We start from the raw sequence: 17,513 nt of genomic DNA, 5'->3' as shown, positions 1-17,513 counted from the left end.
CTAGCACTGCCCAAACATGCGGCGTTACCACGACCTATACGTAACGTAACTACTGGCAGAATTTGCGGAATAGGCCTTGTGAAAGCACGGTGCATGTAAGGTACACGTAAAGTTATGTGTAGTAATTATAGTAATCACTACTAAGTAGAGCCATATGGTCGATTTTATAGGCCATGTAAAATAAGTAGGATATGACATGTATACTTTGAGAGGTCACGTTTTGTGTTGATAATACATTGTAAGCTTGCCGCAGATAGCACAAAATACGTTGACTTTTTATTGTCTATCTACAAGATCAGTTGCGGCTAGTTTATAGTTAACAAAAAGTCTCTACAGTATTAGTTATTTGGATCAGCGCCATCTAGCGTTGCGGATTTTTGAACTAAAAAGTGGCCCTAAACTTTTGAAACCGAGCTTTAGCGCGTAGAGCCATTTAGTCAATTATAAACTAGCCGCAACTCATTGTGTAGCTATAAAATGTAAAAAAAACGATACGTATGTTTTTGGCGGCAAGTTAACAATCTATTTTCTACCAAAAAATCGACCTTCTATGTATTTATACTTTTAAAGATGAATTATCGAGTAAAAAATAGATTGTTAACTTGCCGCCAAAAACACATGTATCGTTATTTTTTTATTTTATAGCTACAAAATGAGTTGCGGCTGGTTTATAATTGACTAAATGGCTCTAAGCCCTTATGCTCGGTTTCAGAATTTTAGAGGCCACTTTTGGCGAAAAAATGAAAACCGCTAGATGGCGCTGATCAAAATAATTATCACAACTTACAGCAGAGGAGCAGAGCCGTGTAATTGATTATAAACCAGCCGCAATTTTGACCTCGGGATACAAACTAAATATTGTCTTCGAAAATGCTAGTTGCGGCATGTTTTAAAGTCATTTTTTGTTCAAAAATTGATCATGGGTTCATTTTTGTAAGATCAAATTGCTTTTGCAAATCTGCACACGACAATAACAACATATACCGGCAGCCAGCGTTTTTAGGTGTTGATATTCTGCTAGTTTGTAACTGATATATAAATTATCGTTTTAGTCTCATGAATTGAAAATAAAATTAATTTTATTCGCTTTTAAGTATGGCTATGGCATCGTTGTTTTACTTCTACTCACATCATGTGTTAATTTGACACAATTGACACATAGATGTATTACGTATATTAAGTATCGAGAATTTACCAGACCTATTTTGCAAAAAATTAGGTACTCAATTAGTGTGTATTTGTGGATATGAAATTTTTATGGACGCCATAAGATAAATATGCAGATGTTACGTCCATTCATTAAATGCTGCTATGCCTTTATGCAGCATTATTTATTTGAGATTATGAGCCGCAGTATCATTACGTTTCGTAAAAATTACTTAAGTCTTTTCAAAATACTATTTTGATCATTAAAAAAAAAATCATGTAGTGTAATAGCAGTTTTTATCAACAAATACATATATCATGAAGTGAACTATTCATAATACTCGATTTGTATCAGTATTTCTATCATTGGACACGTTTTATTATCAAGTAACTTATGAAAAAATAATATTTCATATATTTTTATTGTACATGAATGATTCTCTCAACACTTTTTCAAACGGATTTATTTCTTTTACTAAAAAATTACAATAGTTTGTACATTTACTTTGACAGGGAACTACTGTCATTAAATTTACAAACTTTTACATTTTATCACAGTTTTGCTAACAGTTTTTTCTTTGGATAGCAATTGCAACAAAGTTATTAATAACCAGTAAAAAATAAGTATATCACATTTAAAAAATAGAGTGTACATAATTCATTATAGGCAATATTCCTTAAATTAAAATTTTTTTTAAATATAAAAATTATTATTCCATAGTAGCATGATGATCATGCTGTAAACACATTCATAATTTTGCATCAACAAATTTAACAAATCGATCAGTTAAAAAGTTTTATAAAAAAATCTGTTAATTCGTAAAAATACTAAGTATTTTTGAAACAAGTACTATTTAATGACTACCATCTTCCTCCAAAACGATCACTACCATCTCTTCTTCCTCTATTTCCACCTCCGCTCCTTCCATATCTTCTTTCATCTCGTTCCTCAGATTTTTTCTGCATCTCATCATGACGATCAGCCATACTGTACAGTTCTTGTGGTATCTCCTGTCGACAGTTGACATTTAAACATTTCTTGGAATTACATTAAAAACTTGTAACATACTAAGGATATAATTGCACTTTTAAAATGAATAGATAAAAATTGTTATTTTTTTAACTTAATCATCAATTCTACTAATGTTTAGTAGGATACTTGGACATTATTTATAAAATAACGAAAGATACTTAATATTAAATTTTACCTGTTCTGCTTCTTCTAGAATTTTTATTAGCTATACAATAGTCCGTCAATAGCAAGAAATATTAAAAATAACTTTATTTTTATTATTCTACTTAAATGTTGTCAATGCTTGAAAAGTTAAAGGTAAAAGGTCTAAAATGTTGTAGTTTTGTAACTATGGTCGATTTCATAAGCCATAAGATAAGTAGAATATTTATGATTTTAGAGATCGATTTTTTGGTCGAAAGTAATCTGTAAACTTGCCGCAAATAACGCAGATACTGTTTACTTATCACTTTCTATGTATCAAATTAGTTGCGGCTGGTTTATTATATGGCTCTATTGTAAGTTGTGATAATTATTTTGATCAGCGCCATCTAGCGGTTTTCATTTTTTCGCCAAAAGTGGCCTCTAAAATTCTGAAACCGAGCATAAGGGCTTAGAGCCATTTAGTCAATTATAAACCAGCCGCAACTCATTTTGTAGCTATAAAATAAAAAAATAACGATACATGTGTTTTTGGCGGCAAGTTAACAATCTATTTTTTACTCGATAATTCATCTTTAAAAGTATAAATACATAGAAGGTCGATTTTTTGGTAGAAAATAGATTGTTAACTTGCCGCCAAAAACATACGTATCGTTTTTTTTACATTTTATAGCTACACAATGAGTTGCGGCTAGTTTATAATTGACTAAATGGCTCTACGCGCTAAAGCTCGGTTTCAAAAGTTTAGGGCCACTTTTTAGTTCAAAAATCCGCAACGCTAGATGGCGCTGATCCAAATAACTAATACTGTAGAGACTTTTTGTTAACTATAAACTAGCCGCAACTGATTTTGTAGATAGACAATAAAAAGTCAACGTATTTTGTGCTATCTGCGGCAAGCTTACAATGTATTATCAACACAAAACGTGACCTCTCAAAGTATACATGTCATATCCTACTTATTTTACATGGCCTATAAAATCGACCACATACCACATCTACAAAATTACAATACTTGTATAGGTGACGATTGCGGAAAACACCACACACGAGCCCTCTGTCGTGGCTTCACTTACCTGTTGAAGATAAATCATTAACCCATTGTCAGTCGTCGGTACGGTAGTGTTCTCGTAATATATGTACGCAGGTAAACAGGTGAGAGACAGATGAAGGATTATTCGCCCTTATTCTCGCACCCGTAGTCATTACTTCATATTTAAATTATAATGGATTGCAGGAGCCGTACCATATAACTATTTTTAGCTTCGCGGACCTATGTTCTAACATAGGCCGATGTACAGAAAAATAGTTATATGGTACGGCCCCAGAAAGTATTGGCGTCGCGCACTTGCGTCTTGCGTCTTCGTCTGACCACTCTGAAGTCTGACCGTCTGAACGTGAACGTTGCAGCCTTCTGGAGGAAGAACCCTAGGTCGAAATAGCAACGCTAAAATCTAGGGTTTTATTCAAGACGATTCCCGACGTTGCATGTATGTATAGGTACATACATGCACACACACAGTTGAATAAGAAGTTTTCCACAGTGCTTTTGGTGTGCTTTCTGCCAGAGATGAGTTTCTACTCATCTCTCCTTTCTGCTTTGTAACTTTTTGCAGATTAAAACTGAGGAGTCGGTCGGCTGATGGATGAATAAAAAGTTACATGGCAGTATGACATAGTTTTGAAACAAATTATTGTTTTTCACATAAACGTTCCGTCTATCGAGGTAAAATGAAGTTCCACGATACATTAGATATCGAATCTCTGGTCAACAAGGTAAGCTACGTGGATAACCATAATTTTTTCATGACTCGTCAGAAAGCTCAGCTTTTTTCACCATTAAGTTTTTTAACCTCATAAAAGTCAAAAAACGTGCTGTATTATAATAGATGTTTTTTGACAGTAAAAAATTAGTTTCGTTTAAAAATACATTTTGCCTTGAAGTATTATTGTCATTTGAAATTGGTTTGCATTTCTTTGTAGAGTAAATCCGATCTTACTCCAGAAGAAAAATGGAGGTAAGGTTTATCTTGCATTTTAGAGAATACGTTATTTTACGGTTTTTCTATTATCTTGACACGTTTAAATCTATGGTCTTAGAGTGGAGCATCACAAGATGCACGAGCTGCATCGTGGACACGAATCCATGCACGCTGAGATGGTTTTCATTCTTATAATTACAGTTTTTGTTAGCGAAGTAATTCTTATTACATGGAAAAAAAGACATTACAAATCTTATCAGGTAATTTGTAGATGTAAATATTTTATTAGTACTAAATAATAAAGATACTATAGAGCTTTATTGCTTTTTACTGTTCTCACTTTAAAATGATTTGTTTTTTTTAAGTTTACAAATATTATTTCAAAATTGCAGTTAGTAACACTGATAGGTATGTGGATAATTCCTTTAGTCTTAGCTCTGAGAAATTACTATTGGAGGTTTATATTCTTCTGGCTGGTGTTTTCATGTATCACTGGTTTGATTGTAAGAAAGACTGTTGAAAAACCTATGCAAGGCACAACACCTAGGTTAGTTGTATTATTTTTATTATAAGCCAAATAAGTTTTAGTTTGAATTCAAATAAAATGCGTGATTACTTTATATAATTGATAAAATGTATTTTCTTTTTTCACAGACTAGTGTATAAATGGTTTTATTTGATTTATAAAGCGAGTTATTTTTTGGGTCTTGTTAGTTACTTTATACTGTTAGCAACGTTTTTTGGCTTGAATCTTGTTTTTGATGCCAAACCTCAAGCTTGGATGGACTGTGGACTATTGTTTTTATTTTATGGTCTGTACTTTGGTGTGTTGGGAAGAGACGTTGCTGAATTATGTGCTGACAAACTAGCTTCTCATATAGGGGTAAGTTTTAGTTTTTTAAGATAAAATATAAAATGATCAGTTTTTAATTACTTGTTTTAAAAAAACTTAAAATATTCTTAAAAACTCGTGTTGTATTCAATAGAAAAAAACAAAAAACAAAAATTTTTTAACTTACAGTATTATAACTCTGGAAGTATGCCAACAAGAACTCTAGATCCTAACGTTTGTGCAGTATGTGGAAATAAATTATTAGTTTCTGAACACGAAGAAGGTGTGATTGAAAACACCTATAAACTTACCTGTAATCATGTTTTCCACGAATTCTGCATTCGTGGATGGTGTATTGTTGGAAAAAAGCAAATATGTCCCTACTGCAAGGAAAAAGTTGATCTTAAACGGATGTTCCATAACCCGTATCCTTTTTCACATATAAAACGTAAATTACTGTTTACTGAGCTTGAATAAAAAACATTCAACCTTGACTAAAACTGTCAGTTGGGAGAAGCCTCATGTTTTGTACGGGCAACTTCTCGATTGGATTAGGTGGCTCATAGCCTGGCAACCAGTCATACTTTTTGTTGTTCAAGGTATCACTTGGAGTTTGGGACTTGAGTAAGTAATTGCTGTTGTCATTTAAATCAAGTTGGAGGCAAAGCTTTCGTAATGAGTGAAAAATCATTGTTCCATAGCAGAGGTACAACAGTAAATAATGCTAAACCGAATCATGTATAATCATGTAATGAACTTAAATGAAAAGCAAAAGACTCAAGACTTTTTATGCCACATGTTGTCAGTCTTGTAAATACGATTAAACTGCGTACTGTAAACTTTTATCTGAACTGATCAGTGATTTATTATTATTATTATTATTATTATTATTATTATTTATATTTTGTGTGATCTATTATTGAATTTCGTGTTTATTGAAAGAAAATGCGTTGTTAAAGGAAATAGTTATGTGTTTTGTGATATTTTAATGACCCATTTTATTACATCTTACATTTTAATTCAACCAAGTCATTGATCCACTTTACATATGAGAAAACATTCCTGATAGCAAAAATGAATTTTATGAAACCGTCTTAGTAGAGCTTAAATGAATTTAAATGTGTTACTAGTTAATTAATTTGTTATGTTTTACTAAATTATTGTAGATTTTTGTATTAGTCAAACGCAATTACTATGGCACGTGATTTTTTTCTAGTGTCCTTCAAAATCCTAATTCTTATTATATTATTGATTTGTTAAAAGTCAATAAATAGCTGTCAAATATATAAAACAATTTTCAAGTTTTATTGAACATCGTATCAAATTTCAAATATAGGTATGGCTTCCTAAATTTGACTTAATTGTATATATAAAGGTTCATCCACTGATTTCGATACTTATCGTTATAAATAGAGTACTTGTTTAACTTTTTTTTTAGTTAAAGTTTTATTTTGGTATTCTTTTATGTTTCGTGTTGTGAAGTTTAACCAAAATTTTCTCAAACTAAGTGTCAACAAATAGCTTAAAGCACATCTTGCGTTACTCCTGTGACAATCTTTACACTTGTACGAGAGAAATGTCAGTCTTACAAATACGTTGGATGATGTACTATTCAAGCACAATAGGCAGTAAGAGTGCCTTATTTATTACCAGTACTAGCTTCGTTAGTTACATCCATACGGTAGTAATAACAAATCATTTACGCAAGTTTAAGTTTTCTCTTCGAAATCAGCAACGAGAAAAAAAAATGTATCTACATTTTATTTCCGTGAAATATGACTGTACAAGGAAATTTTCCATTGCAGCGTTAATCTACAATTATGTATAAGTAACTATATAAAATGTTGTGCAATTTTATTGAAATTGTAACACTTTTTTCACCCTTTGCTATACTAGTAAATTGTATATACTGGTAAACTTTTTGTACTACTGTGTCATACACATTCACATATATGGTGTGTTCACTTGCTTGATTACGTGTATGTATGAATGAAAAATAAGTAAGAAACAAGATAGTTTATCTTGACGATAGACTTGCTAGAAGAATTACTATTGAATCAATAATTGTTTGGCAAACTTTTTGTAAATACAATTATTGTAAAATATTTTTTTCACACGATTGTTATCAAGTAAACATAAAACTTGTTAACAGGTAAGGAAAAAAACATTGAAAAATACTGTAAAAAAATAATATTTGTAAAGCAAATAAAGAAGAATAATAATGTTTGTTTGACGTATTTTCCACGTTCGTTATTAATATTTCACTTGATTCCCAACTTACCTTTAACCCATGAGGCTTAATTAATCAATATAGTAAATCTATAATTTATCGTACGAAAATAAAGTTCTAAATAGTAGCTTGGATGTTAATAAAAATTTATATTTTTCCAAAAAAAAGTTCAACAGCACAAAGTATAAATTTTGTATTGAGATAAAATATAAATTTTTTTTTCATCGTATTGTTACAGATTGGAGCCAAAAGGAGAGGATACGCATCGTATCAAAACAAATGATGTTAACGTTAAAGTGACGTGAAAAAACGTATTTTGACAAGATGTGCAAAATTCAGTACCTGTTGCGCATTAAACTTACGTTCATTAAATTGCTGCTTATTGATTTATAATAGTCAACAAAAGTCATGATTATTGTAAGCAAAATAAATAGACACAGGGATTTTTCAATACTTTTTAAACAATCAATTTATTGATCGATTCAAGGAAAAGCCATTTTTCATTTTTTAAAATTCACTTATTATTTATTATAGAAAAACAACTTTCATCACAGGTGGCACAATCACCGTCGCATCTACAGGCGTAATTGTATTTCCTGAATGTCAAAACTTCCGCGAATTATTTTTAATTTATATATAGACATGTTTTACAAAAAAGTAAATTTTTTTTTCTGAAAAAAATTAATCAAATTCACGGATGTTTCGACGATTGGATACTTTTCAAAAATTTTCTTTACCTTTAAATATGCAGTTGGGATTGCATGAGGGGCTTAAGACAATGCACGATTTGACGGGATAAACATACTTTTCGGCAAAACAAAAAAAAAAAAATATTGTTTTTAATTAATGTATTACATATTTAAGAAATATACATTAATCATAAATACACGGCATGGCGAAAAGTAAGTTGACAAGGGATAGGTGGAAGGACAGACATACACAAACACTGGGATATTTTATAGATATATTTATTGATTACTTAGCGTGTAAGAGTATATAATATATGTATACCTTACTAGTTAAATATTACATGGTAATATATAATATGTATATTCATTTTTATACCGACGCGTAATTTAATCTTGTGTGTACTTTGAAATTTTTTATTTTCTCTTTGTGTGTTACTTTTTTTCTCGTTAATGTCATCGTGCGGACCATTGTGGAATTTTCAACTATTTACAAGGTTCGTGACATTTTATAAATATATTTACAAGTGTCACTAACAAATATTTTTCATTTTCATTTGTTTGTCCACCGCCAATTTCATGTTTGTTCCTCGAGAAAAAAGAAATTCTACACAATAAACAGCGTCTTGATTTTCACTAGTTTTTTCATCACTTAAATATTAATTAATCCATTTTTTTTGTTCAATCGATCTACACAGTATTGAATATCAAAATTTTCGCAGTATTTCCATTTATATATTTTTCCGAGTAGCTAAATATGTTGACGATTGATTTTTGGCCAAAAAGAAATGGAGGTAAACAAAGAAATAGAACAAAGGATAAAAAACACAATAAGTATACGTAACTGGCCGGAAACGTCGCATGTCAACTTAAAAAAAAAAAACAGATCAATTATTTACAAAAGCTAATGCTTTTTTTCTTTTTTACTACATTTTTTTTCATGATAAGTAATTGTAAACGTAAAAGTGAAGGTTTTTTCGACATTTGGACAATCGTATTTTTACTCTCGCTTACTTGTATATGTTTTTATACACATTCACTCTTGCTTTTCTTTAATTGTACACATGTAAACGACTCATTACTGGACTCTTACTTTTTTCTTTATTAGTTTCGAGACACTAATTAATTATACGATAGTTACAAAGTATTGCTTTTTTCGTAGTCACGTCGTAAAGATCTGCGTTTTCAAGTTTTCTGATTTTTGCTTTTATAAAAAAATAAAAAAACTTGAAAGTATGGTCTTTGAAGGACGTGAAATTAAGGAAAATTCGAATAACTTCAAAGTAAAACCAAAAAGATTCCTACTTCTAGTATCAAGAGAGAACTATCAACAAAAAATATTTATTAGTTTTTTTTTCTTCTCTAATTAGAAAACAATAAAAAATATGATAAATGTGTTTCAAGTGTGATTTTTAAAAACATAGAAAATACAAACAATGTCCAAGTACTCTATTTACGACATTTGCCTCAATTTAAACAATGCAATTAGCAATAAGCATTAGTGCTTTTATTCTTTTAATTAAATATATACGTTTATTTTTATTCTCGAGTGTAAGACTATAATTTTCATCTGTATGTTCAATTGTTATTAATATTATTTTACGGTTTCTTTTTCTCTCTCCCTTATTTTTTTTGGCGCGAAGATTTAACTTCGCGCCTCCGGCTAGTAAACTGCACGGATTTATATAATGTATATAAATTTTTTCTTCATATAACATCAGAACAGCGGATTTCTACTAACGAACGGAAAAAATTTGTTACATCTCAAGATATCGTAGTCTACAGGCGGTTAAAAAAGAAATTAGTAGGGAGTCGACTTTTCACCACTTTTTACCCTTATTTTATTTGATATTTTATTAAATGGACCTATCAGCCGTTAAGAGATAAAAATACTTGATCAATATTTGCACCAATTTAATCGATCGAGCGTAATTCATCGATTTCTCGAATAAAAAAAAAAAAAAAATTTTTTTTAAACCAAGCAACAAGAAATTTCACAACCTTGTTCAACCAATCACGAAAGATTCGTTAAAAAAGTTATCACGAGCAGTGAAAAGCCTGTAAAATTTCTAAATTTGCGTACAGACAAGTTACACAACAGTTAAGTACAGAGAAACGCGTCGCGAGTTTGGATATGTACAACAATTGATGAACGTTTTCGAACACGTTCGCGCGAGCAAATGCACCACCAACACGAAAAAGTCTGAAATAACAAAATCATACCCTTTTTTGTTGCCAACACTCTTTATTTACCTGCAGGTTCCATTTAAAATTTATTAATTATTTTTGGTTGCATTTATTAACATCGTACGCTGCAGTTATGATTATGTATCATCAGCTCATTGTACACACTCTACGTGGAACACAACGTGGTGGAGCGACGTGGCTCGCACGTTGGCTCGATTTTTTTATTATTATTATTAAGTGTTTATTACTCTTTTCACTTTCTATGGGTTTTTTCTTTCAGGTTTTCACCTTCGGGCTCAGACGCGCGCGCACGTGGTTATATTATATTTTTTCATCTAAAATCTTTATTATACTTTTGTTTTTGTTAATACTCGCTATAAACATCGACATTTCCATTTGTTTTTTGTTTTTGTTTTTTTTTTGTTTTTTTTTTGTTTTTTTTTTTTTAATTTTTCACTTTTAATATATTGAAATACTTATTACTCCCTTCTTTCTCTCGTGCCTGTTTTCGGCCTAGAATAATTAATTTTCATTTGCTTATGAATTTACGTTATTTGTTCTGGGGTGCTTTTTATTTCGTTTTTGGGATACGAGAAGAACGGACTCGTTACTATCGAAATTCAATGCTGCTCCATGTGATTGGTGTGGTTTTTAACGCGATATTAATTTTCCGTACTTTTTAAATACTCGCGCTACGAATGTCTGTTATTTCTGAACTTGAGTTTCGAGCTTAAGATTTTTAAGCTTTTAAGAATCGTGTAAATAAAAAATGAGATAAAACAACGATTGTTCGATGATAATAATATACGTCTTTTATTTATTTCACTTTACTTCTTTTTTCTCAGGAGCTTCATTGTTTCGCGCGAAACGAATCCACGCTAATAAGACAAACACACAAGGACATTCATCGATGATTCAAAAAATAAAATTTTCGTATTTTCGGTATCTTTTTTCTTACCATCATTTATAAATATAGTATAAGAAAGATAGGTTTGGGGCATTACGACCACAAGTTTATTCATGTAATAATAATATAATTTATTTAATTATCATTATTACTATAGTATAATTATTACTCGATACGCGTTTTTTGTTCCTTAAATATTAAGTTTATTATTATTATTATTTTTTTTTTTTCCCTTTGGACATTGTTTTTATTTCATATTTCGATTAAACATTTGCTTCCTAACAAACATTCGGTTCGCACTCTCTTCAACATCGACTCTACAATAGCCTTTCGTTTCCCCCATATTTGTGTTATTTAATTAATTTTTTTTTTTTTTTTTTTGTAAATCATCGTCAAATTAATCAAATGACTTTCTTAAAGTTTTCACTATCGCTTATTACATTGATTTTTTATTTCATTATAATTAATTGTTTAATATATACAATCTACATATCGTATTCACGACTTTCGAATTTTCCTTGCGCTCTTTTATTTACGTGTTAATTTATTACCTACACGGTAAATGCATAACTTTTTTTTCCCTTTTGCTCTAAGAATACAAATATGTATGTATTAATAAAGGTGGCGTCGATTTTCCTTTCGCCAATAATAATTATAGTTTATACATTTAACAAAATGAGATTAGATTACAATAGACGAGAGTAGAGGAGAAAAAGTGCAACGTATAGGAAGGAAAGAAAAATCGACGCAACTGGCGAGTCGTAGTTTTTTGTCTTTCTTAACATTATTGTTTATTTTGCGTGTTTATATGTATTTTCGCATTTTTCGGTGTACATGTGGATTTACGCAAAAGTGTTTACATATAAAAAAGCGTCAATCGATAGTTCCACACAAGTCTTACATCCTTACAAATTATTTCATACAGGTAATTATCTACATGTAAAATATCAATTGATTATCGTATTTACAGAGTCACCTTAAAAATTAATAAAACTTAAATTAACTCGTTCGCTACGTAGTAGTGTTCATATTCACTTGTTTTTGAAATCTCCTCAATCGTGCACCATTTTTACGTTTATTTATTCCTCGTTTTAAAAATATCTACTTTCTATTACCTCTCCTGACTCTCTGATCCACAGCAACATCACACTTATTTTTTTGCGCTCTTGCTTTCCTTCGCGAAAAAAAAAAAATTGGACGATCATCATCACAAGTACGTGTTTTTTCAAACTTTTACCTTTTTTTGTTTAACTGTCGTGTGTGCTTCTTAGACCCTGTTATTACGATCCGCGAACCAAAAATAAAAGTGTTAGGCCACTGTATGTAGACGTTTTCCTTGACAATCCCTCGCGTCGAAAAAGCAAAAAATAAACTCTTAATGTTATTATGTTTTTTTTTCTCGGAAAAAATAAAAAAAAAAGAAGAACAACGAACAAATACACTTGTATGATGTGTATATTAAAGCAGTCCCGAGGAGACGATTGGCTAAATCACACGCAATATTCGTTTGCGGTTTAAAATTGCTCCTCCATCTTCGTCATACGATTGAAATAATAATAATAGTAGTAATAATAATAATCGTTAACAATAATCATATTTCATAATCACACCCGCATTAAACCTTCTCATCATCGTCATCGACTAGCTTTGATTCCTTGCACGCGCTGCGATCCCTTTCGGAACATTTCTTTTGTTTTTCCCCCCTCCGTTAAACGCGCTGATTTAAAAAATGCATAAACATGGCACGATGCTTTTATTTCTCTCTCTAAAACGACGAGCCAGGGCTCGCGGTCGCTTTAAAAAAATATACGGAAGCCGAAAAGGTGCGCAGCGTCGCGCTGTACGAAAGTACGTTTTTCATTCACCACTACGAAAACTCACACACTCATGACTTATCCTCTTTATCAGCCAAACGAACAAAATAAAGAACACGTGTTTATAATATTTGTGTGTAAAATAGAGGAAAAAAAAAAAAAAAAGAAAAGAAATTCGAAAGGAGCTTAAAAAAAAAGAGCTCGGCTCTCCCTTAAAACTCGTCGTAATCGTCATTATCGTCATCCTCCTCCTCCTCCTCCTCTAGTCACGAGTCGTGCCTGTAGGACCTGCCCTTGCGCTGACTGCCGCCGCTCTTTCGCCTCTTCCTCTTTGTATCGCGATTGAACATAACATTGCCCGGATCATCGGCTAATTGGGGGTAGCGGTGCACGCTGTGTATGTCGACGCCCTCGTACCCCTCGACGATACCCCGGCTGATCAGCTCGTCCTTCTCCTCTTTGGTCCAATCGCCCCGGCCCTGGAAGCCCGTGGCCACCAACTGCTTCTCGATCTCCCAGGCTCGCTCGACCGCTCGCTTGTGCGCGTGCTTTAATATCCTGTGGCGCTCCTGCTCGGGATCCGCCCCGTACCTTATCACCACTGCCGCGTCCGCGCTGTGCAGCCTCAGCTCCTTGTACGTACCACCGCCGCCCCCGTGCTCCGTGGTCTCGTGCGTGGACACGTTGAACATACTGCCCAGCCGCCTGAGCTCCTCCATGTCGTCCCGTATCTTGAGCACGTTGTCTTTGACGAAGTAGAAAACGTCCTGGTCGTGGACGCTGAAGTGGAGGGGCAGGAAGTACGAGTTGTTCACCACCGAAGTGATGACGTCCTGGACGACGCTGTTGACGCCGTCGACGACGCTCACGAGGGCTCGGCCGCCCATCCGCGAGACGAGTATACCCTCGCCAAAGACAGCGCGCCGGTGGGCCACGCGCGGCAGGAGATTGCGGGTCTTGGGCTCGAGCTTGAGCAGCGGTTTGGGCACAAAACCGAGCTCCGAGAATTTCTCGTGCACGCGGTTGGCGATGCATTGCAGCCCGCTCATCACACCGAAGCCGGGAGTCAGTTGGGGCGAGGTGATGGTCGCGCTGGGCTGGTAGACCATGAGCTTCGTGTACTCGGAGCCGAGCATCGAGCTTATGTCGTAGCCGTAGAGCTTGAGCCAGGCCGTCAGGTCGGTCATGTATTCGACGTTTTGTTTGAGGTTGATGGGGTCGTTGTTGCGGAAGCGATAGATGAAGATGTCGGTCGGGGTCGTTAGTTCGTTGGCCATCTGTTCCCAGGCTGGTGTCATCCATTGGCCGACGGTCGGGTCGTATAGCCTCTTGTTCAGGTAGACGAGCTTGGTGGTCGGGTCGAAGAGACCACCGTGGAAGTCGATGGGCAGGTAGAAGTCGGGGTTCGTGTCTTTGATGATTTTACCGAAGGGCGTGCGCCTCATCTCCTTGTAGAGGTTGCCGTTTATGTCGAAGAGCGCGATCGGCGAGCCATTCTGGTCCGTGGCAACGTAGAACCGCTGCTCCGACGTCTCGACCGCCATCAAAAAGTCCCTCGAGTCGTACAGGAACCTGAATGTCTTTTGGCTCTTGGGGAAGTGCAGATGCGTTATCAGATCCGGCGTTTTGGGATTCGCGTAGAAGAACTGCGTGACGTTCTCCCTGTCGTCGTTCCACGCGACGAGCCGGCCCCTGTCGTCGTAGTAATACCAGATCTGGAACTGCTTGTGCTCGGCCGCGTGGATCAGTTGACCTCTCGAGTTGTAGCGGTACTTGTGCTCGCCTCGAATGACGACGAAGCCACGCTGGTCGTACGAGTTGAATTCGACGTCACCGTACTGGACGACCCGGTCGCCGCTGTCGTAGCCCAGGGTGATCTTCTCGTTGCGCTCTGTCACGCCGATCACGTTGCCGTTCTCGTCGTACGCGTACTGCCACGAGATGTCGGTGTCCACGACCTCCAGCACGTGGCCGTCCGCGTTGTACGTGATCTTGTCTATCCTCGTCCACTCCTTCTTCTCAACCGAGTCTTTACCTGTTGAATCGAAATAACAATATTATATATGGATGTTCCTCAAGTATAACGAGATACACAATCAAGATCTGAAAACAATTTGCATTACCAATCATCAGCTTGCGCATCTTGATTCTATTTCTGTTGTCGTATTCGAGTTCCATTTTGAACACGTCCATCGACTTGATGTTCATCAGAATCGTCTCGACTCTGCCGTGCTCGTCGTAATCCGTGACTGTGAAAAACTGCTTGCTCGAGTCCTGCATGACCGACCGATTGAAGGTATTCCTGTGGACCCTCAAGTCGTTCACGGCCTCGAGGATCCCCAGATTTTGATCGTACTTGAGCCGGATCTGCTGAAGCTGTTTGCCGTTGATGTCAACGTCGATGCCAGATATTCGCGCGTTGCCGTCGTACTGGTAACGGTAGTGCGCGTTGTCCAGGCCACTCTTGCTCCCGTACTTGATCTTCTCGTCTTTGACGATGCCCGCGTGGTACTTGTACTCGACGCGCATCTCAAAGTTCGGCTCGTTGATGTCGATGCTGCGCACAAGGGCCGTCGTCTCTTGGTACGTGTAGTGCGTCGACGACTGGCCGGCCAGGGTGGTTTCCAGCTTGCCATTGTGATCGTACACGTAAACGACCTTGCCGCTCTGGTGCGGGTAGACCTTGGCCAGGATCTGTCCGTCATCGTTGTACAGAATCTCGTAAGGATGCCTGTTCATCGGCGAATAGTACTGGTACTTGTAGAAGCCCAACGACGTCTGCAGCGAGAACGCGTGTATGTGTCCCCTTGGCGTTGTAAGGGACTGCAGAGCACCGGCTTCGTCGTACTGGAGCAGGTAATCGCTACCCCTTGGCGTGGTGACCTTAAGTGGCAAACTGCTGAACATGTCCTTGAACGCGTAGACCATGGACGTGCCGTCGCTGTACTTGATCTCGTACAGCCTACCAGCCTGATCGAAGCCGTACGTCTCGCTGATGTCACCCCACGTCCAACTGACCAATCTACTGAATCTGTCGTACTCGAGTTCGACGCCCGCGAATATGTCCCCTCGTGGACCCCACTTGATTGGCCTCGCGGTCTTGTCATACGTCACGTTCAGCAGCTCCACGCGATCATCCTTGAACACGGCCACAGTGTTGGATTCACGGTCATACTCGAGCGACAAAAGTACGTCCCCGTTGACGCGCAGCTTCCGGCCAACTTGGGCGATGGCTTTGTTGGTAGGCGTGCCCGCCGCGGCGGCACCACGGCTCTTGTTGGCCTGCACCTTGCGCAGGAAGTACCGCCACTCGAAGCGGTTGGCCAGGTCTCCGGCGATCTCGGTTCGCTGCTTGGACGGCACTGGGTAGCTTTCGCCGAGGAGGGGCTCGATCTCGCCAAGGATCGCATACGGCATGGTGTCGGTGCTGACGGTGTGCGACCACGGCATCATGCGGCTGACGCTGCCGTCGGTCGAAAGGACGGTCGTGCGCTGTTCGGCCTCGCCGATCTTCGTGACGACGGACGAGCCTTTGATGAGCATCGACACGGGCTTGCGCCCGTTCTGGCCGACCTTGACTGTGGCACCCTTGATGCTCAGATCGAAGGTCAGACTGATGACTTTACCGGTCGGCGTTACCGCGCTCGTCAATCGGCCGAACTCGTCGTAGTTGTAGACGTAGCTGCGACCGGTCGAGTCGAGCTTCGTCTTGAGAAGGCCGGTAGGCTCGTGGTACTCGAAGGTGACGTTGTAGTTGTCGGGGGTGCTCAGCTCGTGCAACAACTTCATGCGCGACATTCGCAGCCGGCACTTTTGGCCCTTGGTGTTCTCGATCGAGTTCACCTGGGCGCTGTAGTCGCGCAGGAGAAAGACCTTGTTGCCCGCGGCATCGGTGACCGTGCTCAGCTTGCCGTTGCTCGTGTTAACGTTGTAGGCGAACAGGTAGACCGTCTCTCCGGTGAGGATGTTCTTGGTGGCGATGTGCTGGCCAAACCGGTTGAACACGTAGATCTCTTGGGTGTCTGGCGAGTAGATCTCGTACTCGCGGGCACCACTGGCGTCGGGTATACTCGCCATGACCGAGCGAATTCGGTAATTGGCTTGGTCACCGATGTGAACGACCCCGTCGGGGCTGACCGCCACCGCGGATATGGTGTTGAACTTGGAGGTCGAGGCCAGGTAGTGGTCGGCCTCGAAGCAGTCGCAGCCACGCTCCAGGCAGTTGCATTTGGACTCGGCCCCGGCGTAGGCGGATATCTTGCCATCGGTGCCAATCACTCGGACGCGGTTGATGCGCTGCGAGTCGCTCTCGGCGATGTAGAGGTCACCCGAGGGCCCGAACGCAATGCTCTGGGGCATGACGAGGGTCGCGTGGGTCGCTAGCTCGGTGTCGAAGGTAGTCGAGGGCGAGGCGCAGTGCAGTGGACGCCCTGCTACAACCTTGACGCGACCGTCCGGTGCCAGCTGGAGCACCATGTGGTCGTCGATCATGTGTAGCGAGTTGTCCAATGGATTGATGGCTGTGGAACATACCCACGTAATATTAACAAACGCG

General features: G+C 37.6%; 2 protein-coding genes across 4 annotated transcripts in view; one reads left to right on the top strand and one right to left on the bottom strand.

The window, feature by feature from the left end:
- Window positions 1-3,753: 3,753 nt before the first annotated feature.
- Window positions 3,754-7,301, top strand: LOC106638640 (E3 ubiquitin ligase Rnf121). 3 transcript variants are annotated; one of them, XM_089598288.1, is made up of 9 exons: window positions 3,754-3,814; window positions 3,937-4,096; window positions 4,304-4,338; window positions 4,421-4,562; window positions 4,695-4,849; window positions 4,957-5,185; window positions 5,324-5,559; window positions 5,642-5,758; window positions 5,836-7,301. In XM_089598288.1, the coding sequence occupies exons 2-9, from the start codon at window positions 4,052-4,054 to the stop codon at window positions 5,876-5,878; spliced, it is 1,002 nt and encodes a 333-aa protein (XP_089454414.1). In that variant the 5' UTR covers window positions 3,754-3,814; window positions 3,937-4,051; the 3' UTR covers window positions 5,879-7,301. The 3 variants fall into 3 exon arrangements, with proteins under 3 accessions (XP_089454414.1, XP_014207395.1, XP_014207396.1); XM_014351909.2 differs by lacking the exon at window positions 3,754-3,814 and having other exon boundaries at window positions 3,870-4,096; XM_014351910.2 differs by lacking the exon at window positions 3,754-3,814 and having other exon boundaries at window positions 3,870-4,096; window positions 5,642-7,301.
- Window positions 7,302-13,171: 5,870 nt separating this feature from the next.
- Window positions 13,172-17,513, bottom strand: part of Ten-m (teneurin transmembrane protein Ten-m) — a 308,702-nt gene continuing 304,360 nt past the window's right edge. Inside the window, exons 15-16 of the mRNA XM_089598742.1 lie at window positions 15,082-17,478; window positions 13,172-14,993 (exon numbers count right to left, since the gene is read on the bottom strand). Coding sequence (XP_089454868.1) covers window positions 13,225-14,993; window positions 15,082-17,478 — 4,166 coding nt within the window. The 3' untranslated portion in view covers window positions 13,172-13,224. The remainder of the gene's footprint in view (window positions 14,994-15,081; window positions 17,479-17,513) is intronic.

Source organism: Copidosoma floridanum, unplaced genomic scaffold, assembly GCF_036245765.1.
Source record: "Copidosoma floridanum isolate Cflo_tuat_1 unplaced genomic scaffold, Cflo_Japanese_pri ptg000006l, whole genome shotgun sequence".
Taxonomy (NCBI): domain Eukaryota; kingdom Metazoa; phylum Arthropoda; class Insecta; order Hymenoptera; family Encyrtidae; genus Copidosoma; species Copidosoma floridanum.
Note: the sequence above shows the minus strand (reverse complement) of the source record. Positions and strands in the feature narration are given on the sequence as shown.

Coding starts and splice junctions, on each gene's coding strand:
- LOC106638640 (XM_089598288.1), top strand. CDS start 4,052: ATGAAGTTCCACGATACATTAGATATCGAATCTCTGGTCAACAAG. Junction 4,097..4,303: donor TCGAATCTCTGGTCAACAAG/GTAAGCTACGTG, acceptor ATTTCTTTGTAG/AGTAAATCCGATCTTACTCC. Junction 5,560..5,641: donor AAACGGATGTTCCATAACCC/GTATCCTTTTTC, acceptor TAAAACTGTCAG/TTGGGAGAAGCCTCATGTTT.